General features: G+C 36.2%; 4 protein-coding genes across 7 annotated transcripts; 1 reads left to right on the forward strand and 3 right to left on the reverse strand.

Annotated features, from left to right (window-relative positions):
• Positions 1 to 102: 102 nt before the first annotated feature.
• LOC105218809 (DDB1- and CUL4-associated factor 5) lies at positions 103 to 19,244 on the forward strand. 4 transcript variants are annotated; one of them, XM_029044594.2, is made up of 10 exons: positions 103 to 602; positions 1,818 to 2,368; positions 2,477 to 2,657; positions 2,723 to 2,989; positions 3,062 to 3,339; positions 3,411 to 3,541; positions 3,604 to 4,084; positions 4,160 to 4,612; positions 4,740 to 4,838; positions 17,466 to 19,244. In XM_029044594.2, the coding sequence occupies exons 2-10, from the start codon at positions 2,140 to 2,142 to the stop codon at positions 18,899 to 18,901; spliced, it is 3,555 nt and encodes a 1,184-aa protein (XP_028900427.2). In that variant the 5' UTR covers positions 103 to 602; positions 1,818 to 2,139; the 3' UTR covers positions 18,902 to 19,244. The 4 variants fall into 4 exon arrangements, with proteins under 4 accessions (XP_028900427.2, XP_054088646.1, XP_054088655.1 ...); XM_054232671.1 differs by having other exon boundaries at positions 103 to 495; XM_054232680.1 differs by having other exon boundaries at positions 103 to 317.
• On the reverse strand, positions 4,901 to 6,684 carry LOC105218820 (glutamate receptor). The gene is made up of 2 exons (XM_029044568.2): positions 6,426 to 6,684; positions 4,901 to 6,260 (listed from the first exon to the last, which is right to left on the reverse strand). Exons 1-2 carry the CDS (start codon positions 6,653 to 6,655, stop codon positions 5,114 to 5,116), a joined length of 1,377 nt encoding a protein of 458 aa, XP_028900401.2. The 5' UTR covers positions 6,656 to 6,684; the 3' UTR covers positions 4,901 to 5,113.
• Positions 11,846 to 15,269, reverse strand: LOC105218819 (uncharacterized). The gene is made up of 2 exons (XM_011194649.3): positions 13,764 to 15,269; positions 11,846 to 13,089 (listed from the first exon to the last, which is right to left on the reverse strand). The coding sequence occupies exons 1-2, from the start codon at positions 14,567 to 14,569 to the stop codon at positions 11,964 to 11,966; spliced, it is 1,932 nt and encodes a 643-aa protein (XP_011192951.3). The 5' UTR covers positions 14,570 to 15,269; the 3' UTR covers positions 11,846 to 11,963.
• Positions 19,245 to 19,720: 476 nt separating the features above from the next.
• LOC105218807 (bromodomain adjacent to zinc finger domain protein 1A) lies at positions 19,721 to 26,342 on the reverse strand. Its single transcript, XM_011194626.3, has 5 exons — positions 25,849 to 26,342; positions 21,771 to 24,927; positions 21,135 to 21,709; positions 20,272 to 20,910; positions 19,721 to 20,193 (listed from the first exon to the last, which is right to left on the reverse strand). Exons 1-5 carry the CDS (start codon positions 25,968 to 25,970, stop codon positions 20,106 to 20,108), a joined length of 4,581 nt encoding a protein of 1,526 aa, XP_011192928.1. The 5' UTR covers positions 25,971 to 26,342; the 3' UTR covers positions 19,721 to 20,105.
• Between the last annotated feature and the right edge of the window lie 334 nt (positions 26,343 to 26,676).

Here is a 26,676-nt window from a genome sequence, read left to right on the forward strand (position 1 = left end):
AGGTCAACTATATAGCCCCATTTAGATATAGATTATAGTAAGCATAAAATTTGAGCGGTAAGTTTGCATCAAGACCCACTGTGGTATCAACAAATCCCAACAATCAAGTTGACTCCACAGCTGAAGCGATTGCTAGCTAGCTGGTTTCGTCGTCGGTGTTTATTATGTGCGTTGTTTGTTCCATTCTGTATTCTTTCTTAAACGGCTTTTATTTTTACAATTATTCGTAGTTGGAGGAAAATGGAAGTTTGACCTGTCAAATTGTGGATAACAGATAATTTTTTCATTTTAGAAGTCAATCAGCAAAAACTTGAGTTGTAAGATATTAAAGTCTGTGTCTATATATTAAAAATAAATTATCACGTAGTCTATCAGCAACTACTATAGTATCAAACGTCAGCAGCAAAATTTTCAGAAATGAGCAGTTATTAATTATATGCTACACGAATTGGAATCGTAATTTTCCTACCCGTGAAAAGTGAAGTAAAGTGAAAAGTAAAATATATTAAAAATGAATGTGCAGTAAAAAGTAAGACATTTGTTGTGAAGTAAAATGACGGCTAAATTTTTGGCTGTAAAGGGTTGACCGAATACTCCACATAGTAAGTGTACAAGATAGTCATAATATCGAATTGTTAATATAAATTTAGATAAATCGAGTGCTGAGTTAAGTAGATATGTATTAAGTTATGTATGGACATTTGTACATTTGTACATATGTATATATATGTAATCAATTGTGATCTGTATATATAAGTGTACGTGTGTATATATATGTACGAATAGGTGCTGCAATATTTCGTACCTAACATGCCTATATACATACATATGTATTTGAATTGATGTGTGTACTTTAAATACGACCGCATACAGGTCCATATATATGTACATATATAAAAATGGTAGTACCTATGTTCATAGTTTCATAGCTGTTGCACGGAGGCAGACGTTAAGGATCTAACAAGAAACAAGGACCAGGCGCAGTGTGTTTTATGAACTAAGGTATAACCTTCAGTTTGATACAATTACAAAATTCAATTTCGTTGTAGGTATCGTATAAATTCAATTCTTTGAATATACTTACATATGTACTGAAGTACAAATGTATATCAGTGGAGCAGCAGTAGGAGTAATGGATATGACACGGCTACAAAGACCTACAATGTTGTAATAGTATAATGAGCAATCATACATATGTGTATCAAAATATAATTAGTTGCAAATATATTTATTTTTAATCACATTGTGAGATGATAAGAACATACATACATATGTGCACATGTATTTTACAAATAGTGCATTCATTTTAGATGTTTCCTTTTTTGCAAATTATGGATAGTATAACTCTTTCATATAAAATTTAAGTCATTTATTATGAAATATAAGCATTTTAAGTAAAATTAAATTAAAATTAGTTTCCCGTCTAATTTTGATATAGTATTTAATATTTGATTGAAATTTTTAATTTGTATGAATACAAATATACACTTACATATATAAAATTTTTCATGAACAATACTAGGTCGATATTTCCGATGCTTGGTGCCAAACCCTTAATTTTTTACTTGATATCCATAACTTATAACGGACTTAACGTGAATTTAACAATGATTACACCTAATGCCATTTAGATACCTGTTAACCCAAAAGTAAAAGTATATGGAATTTTTGAACTAGTTCAGAAGTGACTGGTTATAATTTTTAAACAAAAGGTGTCAGGGCACCAAGGCAATATGTATCTAATTCTTCGTATAAATATTTGCTTTAAACTCAACTTCTTTATGATAATATAAAAGAAACGTTTTTTACTTTTTCAGATTTAAACACCAAACCTTAAGCTTATATGGTTTAATAAAAACTTCGTTATAAAAGAACTATTTTTGAAAGATTTTCATACATTTTTTATGCGTTATATATATGTAGAAGTATGCGTGTAACATCATACTGCCACAATTGTAAGTTCCCAGATAGTGACTACGTTTTTATTCAATGGAAATTATCATTGTATGTGGCAACATGCTGAAAGTGAAATAGATCCACCATATAATTGTTTACATGAAAATAATAATGCAAAACCATTGATTTATAAATTGGTACAATTTAAATGTTATAATAAGTCCTGAAAAAATTACTCCAAACATGATGCAATCAACACAATCAACGCATGGTGTTAGCTCTAATCTCTATCACCAATTGGTGCAACGTGAATTGAATCTGTGGCCACAACGCAATCCTCGAACATTTACTGGGCATTTATATACGGAACGCTATCGAGTTGCAAATAATTTATTCAAGACTGATTTGCGAGCTCATTACGGCTGTGTGAATGCTATAGAATTTTCAAATGGTGGAAGATATCTTGCATCGGGTAAGATATGCATATAAAGTCAAGTGACAATATGATAATAATTTAATAATAATACTAACATTCGAAATACTTATTTTTTAATCTAATCATAACGTTTTATTCAATTAGGCGGTGATGACAAACGTGTACTTATATGGGATGTTGAAAAAGCAATTGCCCATCATGGACGTCCGCGCGTATTGCAAACGGAACATACCAGTAATATCTTCTGTTTAGGCTTCGATCGTTGTAATCGTATTGTGTTATCTGGTGGAAATGATGATTTGGTAATAGCACACGATTTTGAGACGTAAGTCGAAGCCTTACCAATAGTTATTGTTAAAATATGCCTTAATGTTTTGTAATATTTTTCAGCGGAAAACTTGTCAATGTCTTCAAACACAACAATCCTGTATATGGCTTATCCATTGATCCCAAATGTGATAGTATTTTTGCGACAGCATGTGAAGATGGACAAATTTTGGTGTTCGATCAACGTGTGGACACGGCCGATCCGTTAGTGGTAGCTCAACAGCATACGTCATTTCATGCAGTTGAATTTCATCCAGCTGGTGGGAATTTTTTAGTAACTGCTAATTCAAAAAGAGGAGCTGCTTTTTGGGATATACGTAAACCGCATCAGTATGACCAACCTTACTCCTTATTTATATTTGTGTGATTTATTATTTGGTACTCTTTTCATTATTTTAATAGTCCTGTTATACAATATGGCGGTCATGTGGATGATCCACCAAGTTGTATGAGTGTACGATTCAATACGAGTGGAAGTCTTATATTAGCGCTGCGTCGTCGTCTACCACCGATTCTTTATAACACACAATCGCCGGAACCGGTTTGCACATTTTACCATGGAAATTATTATAATTCATGCACCATGAAAAGTTGTACATTTGCGGGAGAAAACGATGAATTTGTCCTATCTGGTTCTGACGATTTCAACCTTTATGTATGGCGTGTGTCCGATGTGAACTGTAAGTAAAATAGTTATGCCCTTTTACCCTATATGATGAATTAAGTTTTAATTTTGAAATTATTCCAATAGTGGAGAGGACTGATCAATGGGTAGAGAATACACAAATGGTCTTATACGGTCATCGTTCCATTGTAAATCAAGTTCGTTACAATCCCCAAAAATGTCTCCTAGCCTCTTCTGGAGTTGAAAAGATTGTGAAGGTTAGTTGTAAAAAAGAACTGTTTTACGGCAGTATATGAATACATTATTAATGTTTTTTTAGCTTTGGAGTCCGTTTAATCAGAAAAATTGGACGGGTTCGTTGTTGGAAAAGGCAAAATGTCCCGAAAATCCTAGAGAATTGTATTTACCCTATAATATATCTTCAATGTCTACGTCACCACATAGTTGGTCACATATGTCACATGACTATAGTAGTCGCAATACCAACGAAGATCCTCGTATGATGGCGTTCTTTGATTCATTAATCCAACAGGAAATCGAAAGTTGGGATGCGGATAGCTCAACAGATTCCTCACATAACTCAGACGCCACTCATTCATGTTCTAGCTCGAATGATAGTTCGGACAGTAGTCTGGATGATGAAAGCGATGATGACGACGATGATGATGATGATGATGATGATGATGGTGGAGCCACTGCTGCTGAGGTTATTAGTGTCCCTGTTAGCGTACCTACAGGAAATGGTGTAATACGTGAACGTCCCACAAGACATGTCAAACGTCGTCTCACTAAACGAAAAGGTATAAATATTTATACTTAATGGATTTTACCATGAAAAAACTTCATTTTTTATTTTTTGCTCTTTCAATTTAAAGATCTTAAACGCCGTAAATCCATGTTAAGAAAAAAAGCTAAACCTCAGCGTCATGCTTTTGCCAACCGCATTGCTTACTTAATTGCCACCAAACGCAGTCGCCTACGTCGTTTAGCAATAAAAGGGGCCTCTCTGGGAAATAGGCGACCCTTTAAAATTATAAAAGTTTGTGATAACAGTTCAAGAAAATGTGAGGCAAGCGGTAGCAAATCGATACGCTCTCGTTCACAAGTTAAGCGTCATCAAGCATCTCACCGACGGAGTCACAATTTATCACGTAGAAATAATTTTACTATCGATCAAGATGCGTTAAGTGGCACTATTGCATCTACCTCAACTGCAGTGGCATCTGGTCAGGTAATCGCCAGTACAACACCAGAAGCAGCAACGATAGCAGGGGGAACAAACAGTCACCGTTACCAACGTAGAAAATACAAAAAGCGTAGTGTCTGTGGTAAGTTTGTATGCCATTCTAATGAATAATTACATACAATATAAAAAGTTGTGTGCATGTGCCTTTGTCATGAATATAGATCGAAATATGTATACTTATTTTTATTATTTTAAAAAATCTTTTACAGACACATCCTCTGATGATGGAAGAGACATATCGGCTTCCGTTTTGACTATTCCTAATAATGCTCCCAGCACAAGCACGGGAATAACTACAACACTGAAAGGTGAGTACTTAATAAAATCTATAACAGTTTTTAACAATAGAAAATTTATTCCCATAAAATAAGTATAATTGTGTATTAAAACTACAAGCTGCAAGCTTAGTATTAAGAACATCATAAAAACTACATAATAATAATCCATGTATGAAACTATGACTGTGCGCTTATCCTTCAACCTTCACTGCTCGTTAATTGTACACGGCACGTGGCTCAAAACAAACACTGAGCCAGAGTCGTTAGACAGTACTTATCGGTCAAAATGTTTAAAGCTAAATTAATTATGCGATTTTCCCCAACAAATTTCGAATTTTTTTGCAATGCGCGATAAATTCCAATAACAATACAATGGTCGCTAACACACTACCACATATGACTGTGTAAAATGATAACTGCAAATCATTAAGCGTTAATACTTTCCATTTGTCTCCAGTTTCGTCCAGAAATCCGACGAAATTTCGAGTTTTAATCTTTGCATTGTACATCATATCTGCAATCCAATGATCAATAAGACCTGCTTGTACAAATTTAAGTAATAATATATTAAAGCTCTTCTCCAATGGCGAGTTGCTAGGCAACACAAATGCTATGTGATAGCTTTTGGGACATTCGGGTATTTTATGTATTTTCTTGGTAATGAAATAATGTATGTCGTCGAGTTCGAGTGAAGAGGCACGTGTTACAGACGCAAATTTACCACCTCTGGACATCGTGTGAATAAGACGCTCTTCCAATTCGGCAATCAAAAGTAGTTTCTTTTCCAGATTCTGATATATTTGAGAGCTATGACCATAAAAGAGATCGTCTCTCATAGCTCCATGCTTTATATATATCATTATGTTGGCCTCATCCAACTCTTTCATCGTATTAATGTCCTTGTAGTGCAATGGTCGTATGTATACAGTTGCCAAACTTGATTCAAAAAGTGCACCAAAGATCACACTAACCAGACATAGTGAAGCTATAAAGATTCGTTCTGATATAAAGGGTGGATAACTTACAATATTGACACGCACCCACATCACCCAAGTGTCTATAAAGATGCGCAGATATTGCAGCTTATGGTTTTGAGTTAGTAGGCGAGTTTCCTGTGCCTGCAACTTCTGCAATTTCAAACGGGTAGATCCCTTTGCCATAGCACCCAAATTAACACGTCTTAGCAACATCCACATAAATGGCGTGAGCATACCAACGAATAGAAAGGAAATCCAAATGTCAACTTTCACGGCAAACAATGGAACTATTGACTGCGGTATACGACTGGCTTTTTTCACATAACAACAAAGTTCATCCATATAAACCGGAGAAGAAAAAGCAATATCGCGCGTTAAATAGTCTTTTATGAAGAATCCACTTAATATAATATCGGTCTCGAAGCGTATCATTCGTCCAATTGCTCCATCGTAACTGCCATTCTTCGTGCGTGTGCTGCAAATGAATTGCAGACAATTTTATTAGCTAATTATACATTATTGTTGCCATTTTCAATATTGCTATAGTTAGCTGAGCGCTAATAATTCCATTTAGTATAATACAATATACATTATCCTTGAAATATTATACAAAATATTTGTCAATTAGGATATGACTTACCCGAAAAAGGCATCGTCCGGCCATTGAAGATCCATCGTGAAATTCATTTTACTTGCCAACAAATCAGCCACTTTGCCATCAGCTCCCGTTGTGCCAATAATTTGTTTTGATGTTTCGTTCATAAAAATTTGTAGATCGGAATAAACGGAGTGGAAAATGTATGTACGAAGGGGATATTCATGAAAATTGCGAAAAATACTCTTGTAACTTTCATCACCCAGACGAGTCATCACACCACGTTGTGCGCCTTTATTCGGAAACGGATTTAGAAAGAAACATTCAATACCGCTATTGTTCGCACTATTCGGTATGAGATAAAAAATTTGCAATGCCCCCCGTTCAATCCATTGTCGTCGAGCCAAATTCAGTAATTGCTATTCGTCCGGTTGATCCAGCAAAATATTAATTAGCGCACCCTTTCGTGAAACATATTTATTCAAATTCATTTCTAAGTCTTCGCTGCTCATTACCAAGGCCCAATGCCGTTGACTGGAATAAACTTGATCTTGCATATCACCCACACTCAGTTGTAGTGGACAATAGGTTTGTTGTAAAAACTGCTGCACAATACTATTCTCAAAGTACCGTTCATTAAACAAATGCAAGTTTAGATAATCAATTCCGCGCAAAAGTTCACTAAACACTTCAGTATTGAACTGGCCCTGATGGGAGTTCATTTTAATTGGATTGGATATCAGCTCTAAAAAGGGCTGCGTTGCGATCGGCTGGGCTGCCAGAAATCCAGCCCTTTGGAATGCAAAATAAGCAATGACTAAAACACGTTTTAAAAGCACCTGCATTGCGCGCACTTGTGAAGAAAGAAATGAGCAGGCTGAATGCAAGTATGCTGTATTTATTGAATAGTATTTCCCAGGATATTAAGTGCACAACTACATACACATGTGCATACATACTAACTATCACCGTTTTGCCATTGCACCATACTTGCGCCTATCTAGCCACCCCACCATTCGCATTAAAAAAGTTTTGCAAACAAATAAATTGTAGGTTGTTGACAAATAATTGACAGAATCTTTGTTTGCCCTTATACAATTTGTGTCAGGTGTCAACTTCAATCAATGGACAGTAATATGCCGTTTTCCAAATTTAGCTGCCCGGCTGTTAGCGCTGCTTGATATCGGTTGCATATCCACATTCCACAAACACACATACATACCTCTGCGTTTATTATTCAAAGTTACTCACGTGTCGGTGAAACGCAATTATTTATTACAAGCCCATGTGGGTGTGTTCTTGCTGCCTACAAAACGATAGTATCTCTACTTATAAATCTAACTATACGATTGATTACATTCTTGTGATTGTGACAATTTTCGCCAATCCAAGAAAAAATTATTTATGTAAAAGGGCGTTAGAGAAATGGTTGTTACAAAGAACGTATTGGCAAGTGTTCTTATAGAAATTTTATAATAATGAGTTGAACAGATCTAGTTTTATATACATTCCGGTTCACTTGATTGGAGGCATTCATTTTTTGGAAGAAATTGTCGATTACAACTACAGTAGAACTCCAATTATCTGAACTCCGACTATCCGAATCGCCGATTATCCGAATCACAAAAAATTATCCAAAAACAGTCTAAGTGCGCTATTATTCTTCCCCCCGCGAAGCCAGTGTTTGCGCGTCAAGTCTTGACTTGACTTGTCTTAACTTGCCGTTGTGCCTACACTGACTTCCCCCCTCGAAAACAGCTTACATTGACGGAGATGTTTAAAAAGCAATGATTTTTATACTCTCGCAACAAATGTTGCTAAAGAGAGTATTATAGTTTTGTTCACATAACGGTTGTTTGTAACACCCAAAACTAAACGAGTTAGATATAGGGTTATATCTACCAAAGTGATCAGGGTGAAGAGTGGAGTTCAAATCCAAATGTCTGTCTGTCCGTCCGTCCGTCCGTCCGTCTGTGCAAGCTGTAACTTGAGTAAAAATTAAGATATCTTGATGAAACTTGGCACACTTATTTCTTGGCACCATAGGAAGGTTTCCAAAATGAGCAAAATCGGACCACTGCCACGCCCACAAAATGCCGAAAACAGCCATAACTAAGCCATAAATAAAGCTATGGAAATAAAATTTGGTATGAAGGATCGCACTCTGAAGGGGCATATTTGGATGTAATTTTTTGGGTAAGTGGGCGTGGCTCCACCCCCTACTAAGTTTTTTGTACATATCTCGCAAACCAATAGAGCTATATATACCAAACTTCCTGCAGTCATTCTTTTTAGCCACTTCCTAATGCAGTCCAAAAATGAAAGAAATCGGATCATAACCACGCCCACCTCCCATACAAAAGTTAGGTTGAATTACCAAAAGTGGGTTAACTTTTTAACGAAAAACGTCAGAAACACTAAATTTCACATAAGAAATGGCAGATGAAAGCTGCACTCAGATTTTTTTACAAAATGGAAAATGGGCGTGGCGTCGCCCACTTATGGGTCAAAAACCATATCTCAGGAACTACTCGACCGATTTCAATGAAACTTGGTTTGTAATAGTTTCTTTACATCCCAATGATATGTTGTGAAAATGGGCCAAATCGCTTCACAACCACGCCTACTTCCTATATACCAGAACTTTGAAGACGATCTAAATCGCTTACTTTACAATATATAAAGTAAGTACTAGTGAAGATATCGGTGCAGAACTTTGCATAAATACTATGTTAATAGTGTGGCAGCCCCATTCTAAAAATCGCCGAAATCGGACCATAGGTTTTTAAGGCCCCATATATCGAACACGATTACCTCGGTGCTTCTAACCTAATATTATGGTTTCCAACTTTCAATGGACTTTATACAATATATATGACAAATATGTGGGTCAAATTGTGTATTATATAATATTAAATAAATAAATTGCGAGAGTATAAAATGTTCGGTTACACCCGAACTTAGCTCTTCCTTACTTGTTATTTCTAAACTTGTACATAAGTACATTTTATTTATTTCAAATTTCATGTTTCTTTTATTCTCTCCAATGGCAATTTAAAAAAAAAATCCGATTATCCGAATATTTGATTATCCGAATGGGTCCCGGTCCCCATTAATTCGGATAATTGGAGTTCTACTGTAATATATTTGATTTACCAATTATTTTTTTATGTTTATTTTGCTTTTATTGTTAAAATATCAATATATTGTGACGCCATTTTGATTATAAATTTGTTCAGGAACGGGATTGTACAAACTTTCGAGATAACCCAATGGAAATTTTCAATAATATTGAGGTCTTAAAATACAATGGCTGTGTTAAGATTTTAATATTTTGGACGAATCGTACAGTGTGCATAGCCTAATTATTGGAATTAATTGGAATTGGTCCAAATATTTCACAAAACGGAAAATATGATTCCAACAGTGTTTTAAAGCTTTTTCCCGTTTTCGTTTTTCAAGTAATGGTTACATTGGGTGTCTACATTTGGCAACATGTTCGAATTTGTGACCTGCGGGCATTTAACGCACCGCACCGCCTGTACCGCATTTGTCGTGTCTACGCTGGACGTGGCGTTAGAGTTACGAAATACTGTTACATGAAAAGATGAAATATATTAGTTGTATTCAACAGTTTCTTCCAAATAAATTAGTGCCTCTAGTGAAGTTAACCGCTATCTTCATTGGTTCCTTATGTAAATATTATAAAGTGAAGGAATAAGATGGAGATCAAAATTTAGTTACATGGGAAGTTGTCGTGGTTGTGAACCATTTTCCACACGTGTCATTAGGGTGTCAAGAAAATATTATATACCGAATTTCATTCGAATCGGTCGAGCAGTTCCTGAGATATGGTTTTTGATCCATAAGTGCGCGATGCCACGCCCATTTTCCATTTTGTAAAAAAAACTGAGTGCAGCTTCCTTCTGCAATTTTTTCTGTAAAATTTAGTGTTTCTGACGTTTTCCCTTAGTAAGATAACCCAGTTTTAGAAATTTTCAACCTAACCGAGAGGTAGGGAGGTAGGCGTGGTTATTATCCGATTTCAACTATTTTCATGGTGTGTGGTGGGGTACGTAAGAGAACCGACTGCAGTAAGTTTGGTTTATATAGCTTCATTGGTTTGCGAGATATATCCAAATAACCGATTTGGAGGCGGGGCCACACCCACTTCCCCAAAAAAATTACATCCAAATATGCCCTTTCCTAGTGTGATCTTTTGTTCCAAACGGACAGACAGACATTCGGATTTTGACTCATCTCGACTCCTGATAATTTTGATACAGTAGAACTCCAATAATCCGAATTAATGTGGACCGGGACCCATTCGGATAATCAGATATTCGGATAATCGATTTTTTTTTTTTTAATTGCCATTGGAGAGAATAAAAGCTACGTTTTGATATTACATTTTGATATTTTTATTGAATTAAATGAAGGAAACATGAAATTTTCACATGTTTTAAATATAAATAAAATGTAATTATGTACAAGTTTAGAAATAAAAATCATTGTTTTTTAAACATCTCTGTCAATGTAAGCTGTTTTGCGGTCTTCAACCGTTTTCGGGCAGCCAGGTCACGCATTCGCTTGACGGTGAGAAGTTGCAAGTGGTCACACTCGGGCTGACGCTCCATCCACTTCAAAGCAGTCTCGAGGCCGGCAAATGCTTCACTAGCTGATGATCCAGCGTCTACTTCAACATCAGCAGAAAGTTCTTCTTCCACTTCCACTTCAACATCTTCCCTCACACTTACAACAATTTCATCGTCATTGAGAATTTGAAAACCAGGGTCAGACGTGTCACAAGCCATGACTTCGCGGGGGGAAGAATAATAGCGCACTTAGACTTTTTTTTTGACAATTTTTTGTGATTCGGATAATCGGCGATTCGGATAGTCGGAGTTCGGATAATTGGAGTTCTACTGTATATATAAATAAGCCTATATCTAACTCGTTTAGTTTTGTTACTTACAAACAACCGTTATGTGAAAAAAAATAACACACTCTCCTAGCAACTTTTGTTGCGAGAGTATACAAATTGTTATCAAATTATAAGCCCAATAAATTTTTCGAACTCTAGGCCATAGAAACTCTATGGTTATATACAAAGAAAGGAGTTCCGCGAAGTAAGTTTTTAAATTTTATAAATTTTTTGAAAGTATTCCAAAATGTTACCAGAATCTTGTTTATCTCCTGTGCAGGAATATTAATAAAAAAAAAAATAAACAAAAAACACGTTTCGACCCTCATATGGCCTCTGCGACATTATAATTATTAAATATTCAAAGTAATTTTTAATAGATATAGAACTGTTGTGATATAATCTAGATATTTTTTGCAACGTGTTTATAAGAATCCGAAAATTATGTGCAGACATAACTTTGAAAATGGACACCCTTTGGTTCTTTACCTTCCGAGGAAACCTTACATTTCACTAATAATTAATGCATGCAAAGGAAATGTTTATTGTAAGTGTTATAGCAGATATCTTTATTCATTTTCACAATTCTGTGTATATTAATATATATGAATATTTTCCCGATGCACCTATTGAGAAACATAACAGCAACGAATCATACATTATATTCCATCATGCTTTATTTTGGTCTTTCTACGTTTGGTACATCCTTTGAGGCAGAATTCAATGACTAATGACATTCCGGCCAGGAAGTTGCCTAATATCACCACATAGAATGCCAACTGTAAATCGGTAACTGTAAGCACTTTAAATTCGTCGATTTGCTGCACGAAATCCATGCCGCTCGTCATTACACCGATGTCCACGGCAGTTTTCATGTCGTTGATCCATTTTGTGATCAGCCCCACAGAAGCAAATTGTAGGAGCAAATTGTTGACAGCTTCCTCCCAGGGGGCATCTTTCGGAATGACATAGGAAATGGTATAATCTTTTGGACATTCGGGCACAATATAAATTTGTTTAGCCAATATGAACTGCAATGATTCTAATAAAAGTGAATTGGCGCGTGAGACCGCGGCTTTTCCACCACTTTTAGCAATATCCAATATGACATCGGCGTTTAAGTTCTGCACATGTACCAATTTCTTATTGAGATTTGCAAATAGTGGCGATGTTTCGCTGAAAAATAGATCATCCGCCATCGATGAGTATTTGTATATGATTTTTAGATTACTTTCATCGAGTTGTTGCAATGTGTTTATATCATTATAATATAACGGATGTATAAACACTGTGGCCAAACTGGACTCGAAGACAGCGCCAAATATAACGCTCACCAGGCATAATGACGCTATAAAGATACGTTCCGAGTTGAAAGGTGGATATTGCACCAGATTGACTCGCACCCAAAGCACCCATGTGTCTATGTAAATTCTGACGAATTGACCCCATTGACTTCGATTCAGCGGTGTGTTGGCGCATTTTTTTATGTCTAGGCATATATTTAGGTATCGTATTATGCACCAAATAGCACAGCAGGCGAAAGCAGCCAGTATGAAGCCTAACCAAACGTCTACACGCACCGAAAACAGCGGAAGAATGGATTGAGGAATGCGCTGCGCTTTTGGCACATAAATGCACAATTTGTCATCGTAAACGGCTACCGTAAAATCCATGTAATCTCCCACCAAATAATCCTTTATAAAGAAACCAGTGAGACATATATCGATCTTATCCTCAATAATTGAACCGATAGCACCGTTATATTTACCATCTGTGGAACGTTCACTGTAATAAGACAAAAGAGAGAAAAATATATTGCATGATAAGCTGGTCCGTCTACAGGCTATTCATTAATATATTATAAGACCTCGAATACTAGCTAGGAAGTCCCATAAGGACCATTCAAAACCATAGAATGTTTTTTAGCTCAATTTCTTTAACCCGTCGTAATAATAGTCTTCTGAAAATATCCGAAAGTCTTCCGGATGAAGCCACTCATTCATTAACAAAAATATCAGTCAAATCTAATCAGTTCGTAGCCTAATTCGGATAATTTGGACATAGAGCAGTTTTTTCTGCAATCTTTCCTTGAATTCTTCCGAAAATTAAATCGTATCATTTCGTTTATTTCTTGATCTCTGGCGGCCGAGCTCCTTCGGATTGCTCATAAACAGCTTGAGACATTATAGTGAAAGGTCTCACAGTTGCGCTTGTTGTCCGGATGAGCAAACACGGTACTGATTAGACCGACAGTTTCTCATGTCAAAAATTCTTTGCAGAATATGACCCAACTAAGATGTCATACTATGTTAGCTACCTCGCGCATATACGAGATATTCAACTTTAGTCACATCATTCTTCATGATTGCCGTTATCGGGGCACCTCGGCTTGGCTTGTCAAAAACCGATATACAACCATAACAACTGACTAAACTGTAAACTAATAACGAGTTACATACCCAAAATAGTTGGGATCTGGCTCTTGCAAGACCATTGTGAAGTTCATACGTTGTTGCAAAAGTTCTGCTACACGTCCATCCACACCATAAACTTCCTTTATCGATGGGTTGCTCAAATTAAAATTTGGCCGAGCATAAACTGATTTGAAAATTTGCACACGCAACGGATAGCCGCGCATGTCCCGAAACAAGGCAGTATCCAATGATTCTTTGTGCTTATAACGAACAAATTTTCCATAGCTTTGCTGGACATCACTGTAGTCAAAAGGATTAAAATAGAAAATACCCTCAACTGTGAGCAGAAAATTCTTGAAAGCTCTATATTTAATCCATAACGTATTGAAAGCGTGATACAGCTTGATACCATCTGTTGGCAATTGCGCATCAGAAAGTATGAAAAAGAATAGCCCCGCTCGTTGTACGAAACGCTGTGCAACCATATGTATTTGCTCAGAATCCGTCATAATGACGAAACTATCGCGATCACTCCCAACTGACGCTGACGACTCTGTGCCATTGCTGAGTTCCAACTCGTCATAGGCGTTAACAATTACCGGCAAGCTACTGTGACGAAGAAACCAACGCACATAGGGATTAGCGTCATCGCGTTCCAAATGCTTAGCACGCAACAGCACTTTGAGATAGGGTATATGCAAGGTGTATCTATGAAGTTCTTCTCCGATTTCTGCTAAGTTCATGTCTGTGTTTGTTATTGTATTTGAAATCATGCGATAGTGCCATTGTTGTTGTGGTACTTTAGCCTCGATGCAGTACATTGGAAGCAGCAATAAAACGTAGTAAATCATAGCTTCATCTGGTTAGTATACCACCGTTATACACACATATATACATACATACGTATGCATGAATGAGCGTATGTGAATGAGAATTTCGAATCACCGCGCTAAATAACTCGTGCAAGTACACTGTCCAGATACTGACACTTACGATCCTTTTATAATGCCAAATTTATGGCGGCCTGCAATGTGTATTACGTAGTCGTATTTGCTTTTCGCACCGCCGATGTCTCCTTTTGTCGAGCGCCAACAGTTTGTAAACAAACAAATGCATGTTTTCTCAAAAGGGTGTTCGTTAAATCAGTTTTGCTTAGTCGCAACATTCAGCACACAGATATATCCTTGTATAATATTCCTTACAACGGTTAGTTAATTCTCATATAAAATGCAGACCTTTGCTTATTTACAAATCATTTTTTTGCTACCTGAAAACGTTGACATTTCGTTTTATTTGCAATTTATAGTGCATATGTATGAATGTGGTTGTATATAAAAGACTTCTACATACACACACATTTATTTACACTCTCACAGTCGTTGACAGTATCGAATTCAATGAATGATTCATTTTTTGTACATATCAATACATAAATATAAGTATGTTTTCTTTAGGCGGTTTTGATTGGAATTAATAATAGTATTTATGATTGTGACAGCTGCTGTATCCCAGTAAATTTTACTGAATAGCCAATTGTATCAATAATGCAACAACAAGAATATATTTAACCCTCTAATGCAAACTCTTATTTTGATGCCACAGCTCAAATACAGTATTCGTGTAAAGGTTTATTCCGCTATCTCCATCGGTTCCTTATGTATACATTATAAAGTGAAGGAATCAGATGGAATTCAAAATTGAGTTATATGGGAAGTAGACGTGGTTGTGAGGCGATTTCCCCCATGCGTGTCTTCAGAGTGTCAAGTAAATATTATATACCGAAGTTCATTGAAATCGATCGAGTAGTTTCTGGGATATAGTTTTTGATCAAGAATGATAGAAGACAAGATTACGACAGGCTGAAGCGTTCATGACATTATTCAATTTGGTTCACTATGTTTCACATTTCCGTTTTCCATTTGACAATTCTTCTGTTGCCTATTCCCATTCGTGGATCGTGAACGCTTCAGCCTGTCGTAATCTTGTCTTCTATCATTCTTGATTTTTGACCCATAAGTGCGCGACATAGCCCCCATTTTCCACTTTTTTTTAATCTGAGAGCAGCTTCCTTCTGCCATTTCTTTTGTAAAATTTGGTGTTTTCCGTTAGTGAGTTAACGCACTTTTAGTAATTTTCGACATACCTTTGTATACGAGGTGGGCGTGGTTATTATCCGATTTTTTTTATGTTGTGTAATGGGAAGTGACTGCATAAAGTTTGACTTATATAGCTTTATTGGTTTGCGAGATATATACGAAAGACTTATTTGGGGGCGGGGCCACGCCCACTTGTTCAAATTTTACTTTTATAGCTTTACTTATGGCATTTTGTGGGCGTGGCAATGGTCCGATTTCGCCCATGTGCAATACCAACCGCCAAGGAATATGTGTACAAAATTTCATTAAGATATCCCCATTTTATTTTTATACAAATTATGGCTTGCACATACGGACGGACCGACAGACATCCTCAATTTCATTCAAGTTATCGCTTGCACATACAGACACTGATCACTTTGGTATATATGTATAACCCTATATCTAAATCGTTTAGTTTTAGGTGTTAAAAACAACCGTTAGGTGAACAAATTATTATACTATCTTAGTAACCTTATTGTGTGAGTATTAAAATGTGCATGTTATTTACGCCATCATTAGGGCGTGCCGCTTGGCTTTTAGCGTCTACTCTGCAGGCACTAGAAGGTTAAATGTATTCCTATGGCATAACCTCTCAGGAAGTGTATCGACCGTGTACCTTACCTCTTGATAGAATTGCAAATGAAAAACCTAATATTTAAATACTTTTGCGTGTGCACGTGCTGCTCAGAAATCCTACGTAAGGCGTGCACAACAATCATTTAAATGACTAAATCTAAACGTAATCGTAATCTATTATTTGCACGCTCAACTTATTTACCTGGTCGGCATCAACAATAGAATAACACCAATACTGTTGCTTGCTGTATATAGCGGCATTTAACTAACACAAAGGCGAGTCTAGACACCCTTTTTGTGGTCAAATATTATTTTATATGAAAATTCAATATTAAAAGAGGTGATTGACCAAGCTTCTAAAGTATTTGTATTTATGTTTAAATTGATAAAATGGAAAATGATAATTTCTGTGTTTTTCATTTTGAAATTTTTCGTGTTTCAAACCTAAGACCCATAAAGTGTTTGTCGCACACTCAATCACTTCAAAAACTGCAGTCGCTTACAAATCTTATTTGTATTATCACTGTAACTCGCAAATATTAACATGACTCCAAGGAAATGTGTTTACACTCTCTCACTCACAGAAAATATCTGGTCATTTGTTAGGAAACAGATTAAACAAGTACAATGTAATTTTAGTACTTTTGTGCAGTTTATACCAGCTTAAACGAATCTGAAACTAGAGGATAGACTAATGATTTCATAATCACTAACCAAAGTTAATTCGAGTAAAATGCAATATTGCTATGAAGAAAAGGCTACCATAAGAGAGGCCCAATGAGGAGATCAAATAAGTGCTAACCTACAAAAAAAAAAAATATTTTAGAAAAATTGCTATTTATTCAAAATAGTTTCTCATAGTATCAGGGGATATCAAGCTTCATTAAGGTATTTTAATGGATGGATTCATTTCCAGCTTCCTTGGTTTCAAATCAGCATTGCATTATTTAACTATTACTTGCCAACAGAACAAATTTATTTTATACTTATATTTACTGATTAAACTAAAATTATATATTTTTCTTTATTTCAGATGACATAATTCGTTTAAGGCAACATCAGCAACACATAATTGACTCCGATGAGTACGAAGACGAAGAGGAGCCATCGTCATCATCGTCGGCGCTTCAACGTCGCAGTCATAACATCGCCGAAGTCGAGGTCGATCCGACCGTACAGCCGACAAAAAAATTGAATGGAGTGCGTCGCATTAATGACGCTGCAGCCAGGGAGCGTACCAATATTCTTAATGAACCGAATATGAATTCAGAACGTCTGATTAGTTTTAGCGTGGAGCGTGTCATCAACGAACACTCTCCCATCCATACGAACTCCAGACAATTGACTGAAAATCCACAGCTATTATCCAGCGACTCTTCTTCCACAACACCCATTATAAATAATACCGTGTCTGGCGCAATAGAATCAACTCAACTACCTCAAACACAAAACGCCGATTCGCTTTTCAATATAAGTAACATTAGCGATGGCAGTGTCCACAACAATCACACCAATATTAATAATAGTAGCGGGAGTAGCATCAGCCACATTGTCATACCAAGTCGCCGGCGTCGTGCTCACATGGCGTTTTCGGACAACTACTCGAGTCATTCGAACTCCAGACTATCGAACAGTAGTTACGCCGACGAGGCAGTCGAATCGTCAGCATCATCTTCATATATTGTTAGCGATGTAGTGCCCGAAGCCAACGAAAATGGTCTAAATGGCAGCAATGTTGGAACTAGTGGCAACGACGATACCACACATAGTGCACACATCTATTCCACGCCACTAAAACGGCGCCGCATTACCATAATACCGACCGGCGATGATGGTGAGGTTGGTTCTGACACCGAAGCCGCTACTAAATGGAATCACGATAACAACAACAGCAATAGCAATATGTTACACAACGATCATGACTATCCGATTAGCAGCAGCAGTATACATAACGTCAGCGGCCATAACAGTTTCCATCACAACTCAATGGAACTGAATGGCATTTGTGTAGGTGACGACGATACAACTGAGGTAGCTGCATCCAGTTTGCAAAAATTACACCATAGAAGCATTAGCAATGGCAGCGTGAATAACAATACCAACAATGCTAGTCACCACAGCTACGAATTAAATCGCGAGCATAACGCGCATGCGCACACATTGTTGCTACGTACTCCCGATAGTGGTATCAGTATAGGTGCCACAGTGACACCCGGCCAAACGAGCACCATTTGCCCCAGCTCAAGTGATTCGACAACTAGTCGCTGGCATCACAGCAACGGCGGAGGCATGCTCAGTAGCGATGGCGGGGCAACGCCCAACAACAGTGGAACTGTAATTAGCCATCGCATGTTACCGCTTTGCGACGACAACACAAATGCGACAATGGGATTGTTTCAGCAAAAGGTGGCGCGTGTGCGACGCAATTATCGCAAGAAATTCGCTGAAGACTCTGATGAAAGTGATTAATTGACTGAACATGAACATAACTACAAACAAACAAAACGGAATAGAAACAAAACATTTTTTTTTTAAGAAAAACGAAAAAAAAGTTTATAGATGGTCCACTATTTACATGCATTAATTGCTAGTTGCTAATAGAGTACGAAATCTTTCAGAATTCAAAATAAACTTATATCAGCCGTATACAACATGCTGATTCGCCGCATTATTTGGCTGCATAACAAAAACAGTAACTCATTAAAATTAACTTACATACGAAACTTATTTCATAAGAACAATTCAAAATTAATGACATTTTCTGTGAATACCTAAAAGCGTATAAATATACTTACGAAATTATTAACCATTAGTTAAAGCGTATTTCTATCAATAAAATTATTTGAAAAAGAAAACAACTTTTTTCTAACCGATTATATGGAGTCTGGATGTGGTTATTGTTTTACACGACAGAAAAATTACTCAACAACTTTTGAGGAATGTTGCCGAGTTGCCAGTGTAAAATCAAGTACGTTCCGAATACGTGCGGAACGAATGTGGTATTAATCTATATGGCGTGTACAAATACGTTTGAGAAAGAATAAATTATTAATTAAATATAGCATGGTTTTGTGGTAATTTGATCAAATAGCATAATTTATTTTTATATTTGAAATTGTACTTACTTCTAGGCTTAAGCATAAGAGTTTTCATAAACTTACAAAATTAATAGCTACTTTTGCCTTAAATATGCATTTTGTGAAATGTTTTTTTTTTTTTTTTTTTTTTTTTTTTTTTTTTTTAATATGCTAAACGCTCGTAACACTTTAAATACATGAGACGGCTTAATCCGATTACTCCCCATTTGGAGTTTAGAAGCTATAAATGTATTTACTTAAAATTTCATGTCATAATGAAGAGGAAAATGGGATAAAATAGTAGCAAGCGTGATTAAAAACAATAGTTTGGTATATAATAGCAGTAATAGATAACAGTGTGCATGGACTCCATCCAAAATATATTATACAAAATACGAAATACTTTCAAAATATACGTTTACATGGATAAATAAGTTCAGAATGCCTACCAATTAAACTGCAGCATTGTGATTGAAATTGAATTTACAACAAAAAAAACTAAATAATGCTAAAAGTATTTAATAATGTCACTCTAATTTAGCACTATGAGTAGTGGTGATGCAACTCTAAAGTACCCATGCCATATCTCATAGCTATTACGAAGTATTCATATCGCTCGGTTTGAATGGCAAATTAAGTCGTTTGCATTGTTCAATAACATATTTCTCCAACGTAGAACCCGCACTAAAACGATAACAAACAAACACAATGAAAGTTGGTCAGTCAATTATTTATGAAATTGTAAAAAAGCGCTGTACTCACGTATAAATTTCGTTTCCTTTAACATTGTATTCGTCACAATTTCGGAAAATAAGCTGTATGTCCTTCATTACTTCCTCATTCAGCTGATAAGAACCCATATTAAGTTTTGACTTTACTTTAGCCAAATCCATTGGCGTTTTAATAATCTTATGATAGTCCGGCACTTCGGCGTGTGACACAGGACGTGTAAATGGCCAAGCATCTTCGTGTTTCATCACATCGTCGAGTAGCTGGTACAATGCGGCGCTATTTAATGGTAAATGATCACCGGTACGACGTATCGAACGACGTTGTGACGACGATTTAGCAACTTCACGTGGACTACCCTGACCATTCTGTGACGGTTGTTGATAACCGGAGTTGCGTAAAGATGAACGTGATGATCGTTTGCGCTTTACGAGTGGTTCGGAGTCATCATCGTCATCATCATCTGAGGAATTCAGTGAATGTTTGCCATTCGTTTTCCCACTTTTCGGGGATCTTTTTTCAGTTCCGTTTGTGGTTTTACATTTTGAGCATATGAAATTATAACGCGGTGCTCTCTTCATATTGATGCACTCTAAGTGAAACGTTTCTCTACAACGTATACACATTAAATCACTTCCATCGTAGGAGCACACAACGCAAACATTTTCATCACTGTTGAAAATAAATTAAAAATAGGTTAGTAGGTTTGAGTTACTTTGATTAACATTCTAAGGCATTGCAAAGGTCTACATAAGATTTTACCACTCGATGGAAATTTCTCACAAACAAAAAATTCAATAAAAAAGTTGAAAAAATGGCCTTAAAGCATATAACTTTTTCATAATGTCTTTAGTACAAAAAAAAAATAAAAAAGTGAAACAAAAATGTATACTTACTCTTCCTCATCTGAACCATCCACCGACTTTTTCTTACTATCAGCCTCATCTTCATCAATATCTTCGTCTTTTCCGCTACCCATTTCGTCGTCATCTAAATTCTCATTTTCACCATCACCGTCTGAATCGACACCGCCATCTCCATCACTGGCGTCTACTTCGTCGTCGTCATCTTCCAACTTCTCTTCGATTTCATTCGATTGTAAACGTTTATTACTGCGACGTCCACTACTACGGGCACGTTCACTATCTTTAGTTCCATTGGCCAACCCATCTTCAGCAATATCATCAACAGTGAATGTGCGCTTGCGTCTTTGAGACGCTGATTTCTTATTTTTATCTTCATTTTCATTGCGTAGTCCTAAACGTTTGATGCAGCGTGCACAATACCAATTACCCTCTGGCACTGTCTTCATCTTAGGTTTCATACAGAACATGTGCGTACCACCATTACATTCGTCACACAGCAACATCTTATCCGGATCACTACCACGACGACACACCTGGCAGAGAGATTTGTTTGTGGATCGAGCCCACAAAATGCAATCGTGCAGTACATTCAAATGAAGAAACACCTATATTGGAGATAATGAAATATGATTATCAACCATTAATTAATAATTCATCAAAATTTACCTGAGAAAAACTTGTACTCTCCATTAAAGATACCTCCCATTGTTTTAGTCGAGCTGCTCCACATTTTACTTTTCGTTCAAAAGCATCTTTATCTTTCATATTATTTATTGGCGTTCCGAATGGCTCTTTAATAAAACGACGCTCAATTGCCTGCTCCACTTGCAATAGTGCAGACGCACAATTTCGTACACTAGTTCTTATTGTGCTTGAATCGTGTAAAGAAATTAGCTCGTCCGCACTGTCTTCCGAATCAATTTCGATAGTATCACCAAGTCCATCGCCTGGATCTCTGTATGGTTTATTGGCAAATTGTCCACCATCTTTTACATCTGTGTCATCGTCTTCAAAGTCATCTTCAAGAATCTCATCTTCTTCCCCTCCATTTGTGGCAAATTTTTGTGTATTCGGACCCCATTGTAGCTTAACTTGTGCATCATATTTGTTACTTTGGAGATCTTCACGCCATTTTCCCATGTCCTTTACTTTTAATCGACCTAGATCACCGGTATAAATGTCACTCTCGAACTGAATTATGCGATCAATGAGCGCCGCTTGCAAAACTTCGTTAAGATCTGCGTCCACAGTAAAACCAAAGTTCGATTTTGAATATTTGCGGTATGTTTCCGACATCATTACATTCTTAAATTTACTCAAAGCTTTGCTATCCTCAAGTGTTAGCAAATCTTCGGGACATTTTCTGCAGTGATTCACTATAAGTTGTCGCAAAATCGTTAATTGCTCCTTAAGTTGAGATTCACGTTCTCCTAATGGATTCAATGCTGCTATGAGTGCATCAATATCTTCTTTTTCATATATGTACGACCATCTCTGTCTGTCGGCATTACGTTCATCGTGAACTATACAATTTCTCGGCTCGCCCGTACACATATATAGCTGATATTGTGACGGCGGTGTCTGGGACACAGTTTCATTTGTGTTTTCATTACTCTTTGCAGTAATTTCATTTTCTTCAATAACATCTTTACCATTGGTAATGCCATTTACCAAATGATTTTCTTTATCCTCCTTATTTTGCTGCAGGGCCGTTGAAGTTCCAGTGTTTTTAGCCACTTTAGCTTCTTTTTCAGCTTTGGCCGCTTGTTTATCTTCATTGGTATACATTTTCAATAAATAAGCACGTAAATCTTTGCGATTTTTCGGTAAGGTTTCAAAATTTAAAAGTAACGAATTTTCCGTCAACGAATTTTTGGGTGGCTCACTGAGACAAGTGTCTAAAGACTCGGGAGTGTGCTCAACGAAGATTCCAGGCATAGATTCTAATACATAATATTTACGATATGCTCGATCCATTCCAAGGTAAACAAGAAAATTAAATAAAGACGAATTAAAACCTTCCACCTGCTGCTCGTACTTACGATGCTCGCGATCAGATTGCGCCATTAACTCTGCAATTTTTTTATTAAATTTATCTTCAAGTTGCTTCCTCTTTTCCTCGTTAGTTTTTACGTTATCGTCCAAGCATTGTTGGTGAAATTCATTGGTAAAAGTACGCTTTTGCGTTTGAATATTTGCCACACGTATATTTTCCGTGGTCGCTAATACACGTAGCTCTACTCTATTGTTTGCCATCTGCTCCATACGTTCTTCAATTAAATTAATTGGATTTGAATAGGTCAATATTTGTGCCATAAGACATCGCACAATACGCATAATGTCCAGAAAAGGTAACTGAAAAACAGAGTACATCTTAAGAGCACGCAAAATGTGTGGATGTCGCATACGAAGCGTAAGTCCCGGGTCCTCCGAGGATGAATAACCGTTTCGATACTTTATACGCCATTTTTCTGCACGTTCCTTTACCATAGCTCCCGATGAAAGCAAATGCAAACGCAAAACTTCACTTAGAGTTAACGAATCGATTGGCAGTTCATTAATTTTAAAGGAAAAATGACGTTTGGCATAAAAATGTGGACGTGCTGCCTCACCCATTGTTATAAGTGGTTCACGTTTTCGCAACTCTTTACGTAGTCGCAAATATTCGACGCTACACTCATCTTCCTCTTCCTTTTGCATATCAAAAACTGTTCCCAAGAATATCAGAATAATATCGGATAATGGTCCAGCCACTTCACGTACACTAAAGGCGCGAGACATGTCGTAAAAGCTCAAATTGCCCCGAAACACTTCAATTCCCGATAATATGGTTGGGAAAGAATGCATAAACTCACGAACCATGAAGGCATCGCCTATTAGCTTAATCGGAATATAAGTTTTAACGACTTTATATAAAGGCAGTAATCGCTGGTCTGTGCGCTCCAAATCGTCAGTCTTGGTAAGCAATGCAGTACATTCTGCTTCCACACGTTCCATTAATTTAGTGCGTTTCTCCGCTTTTTGTCGTTCTAGTTCAGCTATGCGCTTCAGCTTCTCAGCAATTTTTGCTTCTTCATTTTTCTGTTTAACAGCTTCTAAAGTATGCATCTTTGAACCATTTTTCACATTTTTTTCGTTTGTATCCTCTCCATCCTTAGTGAAATATTTATTCAATGTTGATTGTTTCTTGCTATTAGTATCTTGAGAAGGGCGTTTGATTTTTGCTGGCGTAAAATGTGGCATTTTCCCAATAAATATTTTCTCAAAAGTGATATTTGGATCTGTCACATATTTTTTGTAAGATTCTGGTTTTGGCCGTAATATGCCATCTACACGTGTTACATTATCTTTCACAAACATCTGTAAATTCTCAGTAGTGAATTCTTGGCGCTGCCGGCGTATATTCTCAAATGGTATAATTACTTCATCGTCGTTTTGACCTTTTCGTCGCAATTTGTATTGGAGCTTCTCAGTTTCTTCATATACCCCATTAGCTGGTGGTGTTTTATTAGGCGGCACAATACTTAAAACGGTGTATGCGTTGTAAGTAGAAGACTTGTGACAAGCGGTTACTTCTTCATTTATGAAATAACGCTTCCGAAGAAATTTACATATAATTACACTTAATGTATTTAGAGATGATTGCTTCGAATTTTCTATAACTAGCATAACTGGCGCTCTGAGACAATTTTTAAAAAGTTCCATTTTCTTGCGTGCCCGACGTTCGCTTCTCAATGCCTCTGCATATGTGAGATTATCGCGGCCAGTGGCCTCACATTGCCAAACCGTGGAATTTATTACCATTACATGTCGGAAATAATCCCTGTAATGAAAATATGCATTTAAACAATCATATATTTTAAAATCATAATTAAGTTCTAAAAAATGGCTACGAAAAGCCAAATTCAATTTGAATTGAGGCTTGATGTAATACAAAACTTAAAGCCTAACGAATTTTAAATAAAAAACCTTATTAATTTTAAAGGAATCTTTATGCCCGTATGTTGGAATCTTATACTATGTTTACATATAACGAGATTAAGAAACGAGATTTCCCATACAAAATTCCTGTCTGGATAATCCGAGATTATAAAAACTTCAAATGTAACGTATGTTACGTAAATATGTAAAATGTAAATATTTCCTAATCGTGTTTTCGGAACCAGGTGTTAAATAAACTTATATATGTTTCGTTGCCGTAGTTGTTATTAGGCGACACATAATCCTAAATATATTTTGAGATTAGTTTACTCAGATAGGAACAATAATTCCAAATTACGATGTTATATGAAATAAAGGCAAGGATTTATCGATGGCCGTAAATATTAATTTGGTTTGTGCTTTCGGCCGCATATAAATTTAATTTGCTGTGTCCTTCTTTTTAAATAAACTATTAATCAAACAAAAAATCCCACTTTTTCCTATCTAAAAACTGAAACTGAGTTTTTCAAATTCCATCGCTAGTAATAGTCTTGGCAACTCTACACGCGTGCGTTGTTCGCAATTTTATTCCCGCCAACTGTTTGTTATAGCAGCTGGCTGAACACTTTTGATTACACTTCATTCACGCTTTGCGCTAAAGTTTATTTGTCTATGTTTTACACTTTGTTTCTAATATTACTAGACTTACAAGTAGAGCCAAAATCTTTACTGCAAAAATATATTTTGCAATGAGAAAATATGTGAAATCGCATATTGTGGTTTTCATATATGAATTAACATAAGAAATGTAATCGTAACTTACTCATAATCGCGAAAAATTTCCTTTGTAACTTCACAAAAGAACACCTCGTCGTTGTCCTGGAATCTTTCATCCCGATTACGGGATGGCATATTATCAAATCCATCTCTTTTACAAATAGGCATCTTCCAATGGCTTATAAAAGTTGAGAAGCGTACTGAAGCGACTTTTTCGTTTTGTTTCTTGCTAGCAACAGAGAGGCTTCAAGCAATAATTTGGTCGACGGTGACGGCGCGGTTGAAAAATCACAAACACTTCATGCACCAAATTTTAAAAGCAACAGACCGTGCGTTTCCAACTTTTTTTCCACCGTTCATTTAATGCACACGGACAACTCGAAAGCAAATTTTATTTGTATGACTATTTTACAATTTATATGTTGCAAATTATTAAAAAATTTGCCAAATAATTGACGAAGTGTGCACTTTTCACGCGCCAATACAAAACTTTTCTTTCTGTATGAAATTTCTCACGCTTTTCTCTTTCAGAACTCAGAGTTGCTTAGAGCATAGAATGTCCAAGGTAAGAAAACTATAGAAAAATGTCAAAATTGATTACGTTATAAACCAAGGTTCCGACTAATAAACTTTTATTACGTTCTAGCTTTATTACAAAACAAACAATTTTTACCTATTTATTCGTTTCTATTACAGTACGTTGTCGAGATAAATTATTATTAATTCATCAAAGCACATATTAACAATTATTTCGAACTCAAAATATACTTATAAATATATGAACGTAATACGTAGTAAATGTAACGTCATGTCAATAGCAATGTACAACTATCTATTAAAAATATCGATGTAATTAAAATAATATCGAAAATGT

This window comes from Zeugodacus cucurbitae, chromosome 2, assembly GCF_028554725.1.
Source record: "Zeugodacus cucurbitae isolate PBARC_wt_2022May chromosome 2, idZeuCucr1.2, whole genome shotgun sequence".
NCBI classification, from domain to species: domain Eukaryota; kingdom Metazoa; phylum Arthropoda; class Insecta; order Diptera; family Tephritidae; genus Zeugodacus; species Zeugodacus cucurbitae.

Excerpts from the sequence above, each read along its gene's own strand:
- LOC105218809 (XM_029044594.2), top strand. The coding sequence starts at position 2,140 with ATGATGCAATCAACACAATCAACGCATGGTGTTAGCTCTAATCTCTAT. Across the intron at positions 3,340-3,410 it reads GCGTGTGTCCGATGTGAACT|TGGAGAGGACTGATCAATGG; the intron begins GTAAGTAAAATA and ends TTATTCCAATAG. Across the intron at positions 4,839-17,465 it reads AATAACTACAACACTGAAAG|ATGACATAATTCGTTTAAGG; the intron begins GTGAGTACTTAA and ends TCTTTATTTCAG.
- LOC105218820 (XM_029044568.2), bottom strand. The coding sequence starts at position 6,655 with ATGACTCGTCTGGGTGATGAAAGTTACAAGAGTATTTTTCGCAATTTT. Across the intron at positions 6,261-6,425 it reads CCGGACGATGCCTTTTTCGG|CACACGCACGAAGAATGGCA; the intron begins GTAAGTCATATC and ends ATTCATTTGCAG.
- LOC105218819 (XM_011194649.3), bottom strand. The coding sequence starts at position 14,569 with ATGATTTACTACGTTTTATTGCTGCTTCCAATGTACTGCATCGAGGCT. Across the intron at positions 13,090-13,763 it reads CCAGATCCCAACTATTTTGG|TGAACGTTCCACAGATGGTA; the intron begins GTATGTAACTCG and ends GTCTTATTACAG.
- LOC105218807 (XM_011194626.3), bottom strand. The coding sequence starts at position 25,970 with ATGCCTATTTGTAAAAGAGATGGATTTGATAATATGCCATCCCGTAAT. Across the intron at positions 24,928-25,848 it reads GAAATTTTTCGCGATTATGA|GGATTATTTCCGACATGTAA; the intron begins GTAAGTTACGAT and ends TTTTCATTACAG. Across the intron at positions 21,710-21,770 it reads AGAGTACAAGTTTTTCTCAG|GTGTTTCTTCATTTGAATGT; the intron begins GTAAATTTTGAT and ends TCTCCAATATAG.